The sequence below is a fragment of the Lupinus angustifolius genome, chromosome LG12 (genome assembly GCF_001865875.1).
Source record: "Lupinus angustifolius cultivar Tanjil chromosome LG12, LupAngTanjil_v1.0, whole genome shotgun sequence".
Classification (NCBI taxonomy): domain Eukaryota; kingdom Viridiplantae; phylum Streptophyta; class Magnoliopsida; order Fabales; family Fabaceae; genus Lupinus; species Lupinus angustifolius.
Window position 1 is genome coordinate 3,154,696 of NC_032020.1, and position 6,996 is coordinate 3,161,691.

The 6,996-nt window shown below is 29.7% G+C and overlaps 1 protein-coding gene across 1 annotated transcript; it reads right to left on the minus strand.

Moving 5' to 3' along the window:
* On the minus strand, positions 3,900 to 4,655 carry LOC109362021. The gene is made up of 3 exons (XM_019607595.1): positions 4,480 to 4,655; positions 4,252 to 4,377; positions 3,900 to 4,157 (listed from the first exon to the last, which is right to left on the minus strand). Exons 1-3 carry the CDS (start codon positions 4,543 to 4,545, stop codon positions 3,915 to 3,917), a joined length of 435 nt encoding a protein of 144 aa, XP_019463140.1. The 5' UTR covers positions 4,546 to 4,655; the 3' UTR covers positions 3,900 to 3,914.

Consider the following 6,996-nt stretch of genomic DNA (forward strand, 5'->3'; position numbering starts at 1 on the left):
TGTAGGTACAATCTGAGATAAAAAAAAAAGTAAGCAGAAGATAAAACACAATATGAAATACAATAATCAAAAGTTGGTGAATTTTATGCAAATTGTTGTTTGGAGTGATCACCTACCTTGCTCATTTTACATTGCATCCCTTCCTTTAACAATATGGAACAGTCATGTTCATGAATATCGTTATAATTGTAGACATGCACATAAACTAACGAATAAAATAAATAGAGATGAGATATCAATACTAATAATTGTAGACATTGCATCACTCTGTGTTATCATTTATGATTGATCAGAAAAATAATTAATTATTAAATTTTTAATTTAAATATATATTTTAAACTAATATCAAGTGAGTGACATATGGAGTGACACACTTTTTTGTACAGAAGATGTGATCTCATTAAACATCCATCTCATGAAAAACCATAGGTAAAATGTTTAAGAAAGATTTAGAAATCAATGTTTTGTTAATAAATATAATTTACGATCTAATATTATGATATTGTTCGATATATTTACTCAACCACATGAATGATGGCTTTACTTGTTATTGAATGGTTCTAATATCTAAGCAATTGAGGGAAGCTTCATCCTTACTTACTGAAGTAATGATGGACATAAATCTATAATTTAATATGAAAGCAATCTTTATGTAGACAAGTATTACTCAAGTAAAAGTGTGATCGATAAGATGATGATATAATTAGGATGAAAGATTTACAAAATGGAGTATTAAAAAAAGTGTAGTAGTTGAATTCCCAAACTTTAAAATTAGAAATAAATATAAGAGAGATGAGTTTTGTATTAATTGAATGTGGAATATATAAAGTAAAAAAGATATAATTGAATGAACTTATTAACCTAATGCATTGGATTCCTTATGGAAAGCATAATGGAGAGAAAATGTAAGGGACGGTGATGGAGTTATGTGTTGGATTCCTTATGGAAAGTCTTCCTAACAATTGAAGAGTAGGAGATATGTTCCATTGGAAATGATCCATATCCAAATTTGGAGAAGAGCACCATGACCTTATTGCCTAGTAGGCAGGGTTGGTAGTGAGTAAGCTTCTGATGACACAATTAGAATACTAGAAAATGATTTCAATCAACGAGGATCGCTCTATAAACCTCTAATTATATTCCTTATAATTTTGATATAACATGTGGTATTGATATGTTTATTATCTACTTTAACTCTTTTCTTACATATCTCCCTGGATATTGTTATCTCCCATCATAACATTTAACTTAACTGTATACCAGGTTATTTATTTAGTTACAAATTATTGGTAAAGCCTCTTACCAAGTATCAACTGGATATTATGACAGGGCATTTCGGAGAATAAAACTGAAGATACATTTTCTTAGATCCAAAATACATAAGGAAACATCATATGGACATTGTTCGATATTATTATGATGTGTAAAGTTAGAGATACTATATTATATACAAGTATGGTTTGATTTCATTTTGCATATCTATCTATTCAAATATCACAAATATGAGATTATATGAAAAATGAATTTTTTAGTTATATAATGAAAACACAATAAGGATATCACTTATACACTACATGATATCTAATAAAAATCTATATTTTTGATAATATAAATTGATTCATCTTCTACCTTTATTAACTTTTTAATTCCTTTTGTTAACTATTTTTGTTTTTTTTTTTCACTTTACTATACCCATCTCATTATTATCTCATTTCTCAGTTAAAAGGTTTCAAATGAAAAATTGTTGTAATTGTATTATTATTTTTTAACACTGTGAAATTGCACTATTAAAAATAAGTTTTAAGCTAGAAAATAAAGTGCGAGGACAAACATAACTATTCAAAGATATTTTAAAGGAATAAAACATAAGTACAAAATCAAACTAAAAGAAAAAAAACGAATCAACCTATTTTACCAAACATGGACAATTTTTTGTTTTCTTAACAAAAAAAAAGCAGAGAATTTTCAACAATTAAAAAATGAAGGAAAATAAAGAAAGAGAGAATGATATAAGAGCCCCGTGAGAAGAGTTTGGAGGGATTGACAGCTACACAATATTTGACGCTTCCTTCGCAGTTTTCGATGCTTATGATGAAATGCTTGGCTTCATCTGCTATTACCTATCCCAACCTCAACCCATGCATGTCTCTAATTCATTCCCTCCCATCACGTGCAGATTCCCTTAACCGCGTTAAACACAGTCTACATGCTACAGTAACACTGACATTTATTCCCCATATGACCAACAAAGTAAAAAAAATAGAAACTAAGTTAAATTTAAGTTAACAAAGTTTGGGACAAGTTCAATACATGATCTGTCTCCCAATAATTCTCCAATTTCTCCCTTTCTCACCGACACTGTTAACAAATTTGGTTTTAAAAGCACAAGGGGAAATTTTATTAAGAAGAACCAAAAACAATAATATACCCTTCTAAGAGAAGACAAACCCCCGCAATAAAAGAGAACCACTATACCAACCCAACAAAACAGAAATTAACAATAACACTCCATAATTAAAATTTAAGTTTTATATCATCTATAATCTCCTCGATACACACCGCTACCTTTTCAAATCGACCAAATACCAGCCATCCAAATCATTGAATACCAACCTTTTAAAGTACTTCCCTCAGCAAAGAATGTTGAAGAAAGTGGGATTTACCTCTTGATGATAGACCAACCTCTAACCAAGTTGCCAAACTGGGTAAAACAACTCTCCTCTTTTCCACAAGACACCAAAAAACAACTCTCCTCCTTTTCCATATCTCACTTACAAAACTTTCAACGAAAAATACATGCTTCTCTCTAATGTGCACCCATTATATAACATCAACCTTCAACTAAAAAGACACACTTCACTCAAATTGGCACTTTTAACGTCGAAATCTACCACAACTAAAAATACCACCAATCCACAGCCATGTTTTGGTTGGAGATGAAGGTACCTATTGGAGTAACGAAAACAATTGTTATTACAGATTATTATTTTAAGTTCTAGTGCTGACAAAAAAAAATACAAGTTCTAACACACCATTTGTTAATGAAGTTTTACTAATTGCGTATATGTCTATGAAATTGTTGGGAATGTTTGAAATATGTTATCATATGAAGTCCTACATTGCCTAGTATTAGAATAGAATAGAGTATCAATGTTATATATTTGACTCAAGTCCATTGTTGTAATATGCATAAGATATATACGCACCAAATAGAAACACCCCATGAGCAGTTGGGCCTATGAGTGTGCTATGGTTTATAATCATTATTCTCTAATAATATTTTGGTAGCCGCTTAGCACTTCCGGAGACGTGGGCACAATTGGTCGAACCTCGTTACCAAATTATAGAACCCACGCGTTATGTTCCTTTTTGAATTTTACTATTTCCTCGTGGGAGTAATTGTAATCCTATTAAACAAATAGTTGAAAATATTTTGGCACAATGTAATCCAGTAGCCAAAAACATCAAAAATATAGTAGAGTTGGAAAATAATCCTCGGCTATTATTGTTTTTTCATTTGCATTAAATGAAGGGTAACGGTCTTAAAAGTGTCATGTTAATCTATTTTTTTTTTTGTAAACTTTTGGTATTGCCAATGACATTATCTTATCTACGAATAAGGAACTAATTTTTTGGGTGCGTGACTACCCTCCCAACAAGTGTTATTCTAAAAAATTGAACCATTAATATTTTTTATATTTATGGTATCTAATATAATCTCACACCACTTGACCTAGACTAACGTTTTATTGGTTATTTTTTTTCACCTTGTATTTTTTATGTACTTACCTTTACCTCTACCAGATGATCCTAATCCAGTAAAATTATATCTCATAGTCGAATTTCAGCATATGGAAAACTTGAATTTGGTTATTGGTTAAAGAGAAATAAAGATATACACGTAAACCAAGCATTCATAGATAATAAACATCAGAAAAAGAAAAGAGAAAACAGATTAACATATATCCTAGCTTGTATAGTCTTACTTCTCCTCCCACAGCTTCAAGTTGGAAAGTGTCTTCACAAGAAACCCTAGCATCAAGCACATCAAGTCCCAATTCCTCAAAAGTCTCAAGTATTGCAACAAGCATACTGGGGCAATTCCTTTCTGAAAAAACATTAATGAAGAAACCCCTTTCTAGGGTTTCTACTTTGACCTGAATTTTTTTCCACATAACAAGAAAAAATTAACTTTATGTATTTATATATGATATACTATAACTTACAGAAAAATATAGAAACAATACGCACCATAGGTAGTTCATTTTGGGAGGTTGATGATTCAGAGGCTCCAAGCTCTGTGTTCAGCCCCTCCACTTTTTGTTTCAACTCCTCTATGTATCTGGTTGCATCCACAATAATTGAGGCTTTGTTCATCTGCCAAGTTAACAAAGAAATGAACAATTATGTCAAAATATTGAAATTTTTTATTCCAGCTTAATAAGCATTGAAATCCAAAGTGAACATGCTTCATATTACAGCCATGGAATTTGTGACTGATCGAAGTTGTTGAAAAGCAGCTTTTTTGTTCAACCTAGAAGCCATGTCTCTTCTGCTTCTTCAAACTTTCCTCTAATTGATTTTGGTTTCTTCTTCCTTGCCTTTTCAATCTGAGTCTTTGGGGTTTTATATAAAATGGAAAGGTCACATAATAAGTATTTGTGATCGGTTGTTTCCTTGAATAGCACACGATAAATTATTCATCTGAAAACTATTTAAGAATTTGGCCTCAAAATTATGTTACTTTTGTACGTATTAACTTTTTTTTACAATCGGTTAACCAAAAATTTAATTATATACAAGTCAATGATTTTACTTGTACATTAGTTGTGGGATAAAACATGATATTTTGAGTTTTATGTATTTTTAAGATGTAGGTACAATCTGAGATAAAAAAAAAAGTAAGCAGAAGATAAAACACAATATGAAATACAATAATCAAAAGTTGGTGAATTTTATGCAAATTGTTGTTTGGAGTGATCACCTACCTTGCTCATTTTACATTGCATCCCTTCCTTTAACAATATGGAACAGTCATGTTCATGAATATCGTTATAATTGTAGACATGCACATAAACTAACGAATAAAATAAATAGAGATGAGATATCAATACTAATAATTGTAGACATTGCATCACTCTGTGTTATCATTTATGATTGATCAGAAAAATAATTAATTATTAAATTTTTAATTTAAATATATATTTTAAACTAATATCAAGTGAGTGACATATGGAGTGACACACTTTTTTGTACAGAAGATGTGATCTCATTAAACATCCATCTCATGAAAAACCATAGGTAAAATGTTTAAGAAAGATTTAGAAATCAATGTTTTGTTAATAAATATAATTTACGATCTAATATTATGATATTGTTCGATATATTTACTCAACCACATGAATGATGGCTTTACTTGTTATTGAATGGTTCTAATATCTAAGCAATTGAGGGAAGCTTCATCCTTACTTACTGAAGTAATGATGGACATAAATCTATAATTTAATATGAAAGCAATCTTTATGTAGACAAGTATTACTCAAGTAAAAGTGTGATCGATAAGATGATGATATAATTAGGATGAAAGATTTACAAAATGGAGTATTAAAAAAAGTGTAGTAGTTGAATTCCCAAACTTTAAAATTAGAAATAAATATAAGAGAGATGAGTTTTGTATTAATTGAATGTGGAATATATAAAGTAAAAAAGATATAATTGAATGAACTTATTAACCTAATGCATTGGATTCCTTATGGAAAGCATAATGGAGAGAAAATGTAAGGGACGGTGATGGAGTTATGTGTTGGATTCCTTATGGAAAGTCTTCCTAACAATTGAAGAGTAGGAGATATGTTCCATTGGAAATGATCCATATCCAAATTTGGAGAAGAGCACCATGACCTTATTGCCTAGTAGGCAGGGTTGGTAGTGAGTAAGCTTCTGATGACACAATTAGAATACTAGAAAATGATTTCAATCAACGAGGATCGCTCTATAAACCTCTAATTATATTCCTTATAATTTTGATATAACATGTGGTATTGATATGTTTATTATCTACTTTAACTCTTTTCTTACATATCTCCCTGGATATTGTTATCTCCCATCATAACATTTAACTTAACTGTATACCAGGTTATTTATTTAGTTACAAATTATTGGTAAAGCCTCTTACCAAGTATCAACTGGATATTATGACAGGGCATTTCGGAGAATAAAACTGAAGATACATTTTCTTAGATCCAAAATACATAAGGAAACATCATATGGACATTGTTCGATATTATTATGATGTGTAAAGTTAGAGATACTATATTATATACAAGTATGGTTTGATTTCATTTTGCATATCTATCTATTCAAATATCACAAATATGAGATTATATGAAAAATGAATTTTTTAGTTATATAATGAAAACACAATAAGGATATCACTTATACACTACATGATATCTAATAAAAATCTATATTTTTGATAATATAAATTGATTCATCTTCTACCTTTATTAACTTTTTAATTCCTTTTGTTAACTATTTTTGTTTTTTTTTTTCACTTTACTATACCCATCTCATTATTATCTCATTTCTCAGTTAAAAGGTTTCAAATGAAAAATTGTTGTAATTGTATTATTATTTTTTAACACTGTGAAATTGCACTATTAAAAATAAGTTTTAAGCTAGAAAATAAAGTGCGAGGACAAACATAACTATTCAAAGATATTTTAAAGGAATAAAACATAAGTACAAAATCAAACTAAAAGAAAAAAAACGAATCAACCTATTTTACCAAACATGGACAATTTTTTGTTTTCTTAACAAAAAAAAAGCAGAGAATTTTCAACAATTAAAAAATGAAGGAAAATAAAGAAAGAGAGAATGATATAAGAGCCCCGTGAGAAGAGTTTGGAGGGATTGACAGCTACACAATATTTGACGCTTCCTTCGCAGTTTTCGATGCTTATGATGAAATGCTTGGCTTCATCTGCTATTACCTAT

What these genes read in the sequence shown, in the direction of transcription:
- LOC109362021 (XM_019607595.1), bottom strand. Translation starts at nt 4,545, where the DNA reads ATGGCTTCTAGGTTGAACAAAAAAGCTGCTTTTCAACAACTTCGATCA. An exon ending in CAGTCACAAATTCCATGGCT is followed by an intron (nt 4,378 to 4,479) that starts GTAATATGAAGC and finishes TTAACTTGGCAG; the next exon opens with ATGAACAAAGCCTCAATTAT. An exon ending in CCCAAAATGAACTACCTATG is followed by an intron (nt 4,158 to 4,251) that starts GTGCGTATTGTT and finishes AAAAAAATTCAG; the next exon opens with GTCAAAGTAGAAACCCTAGA.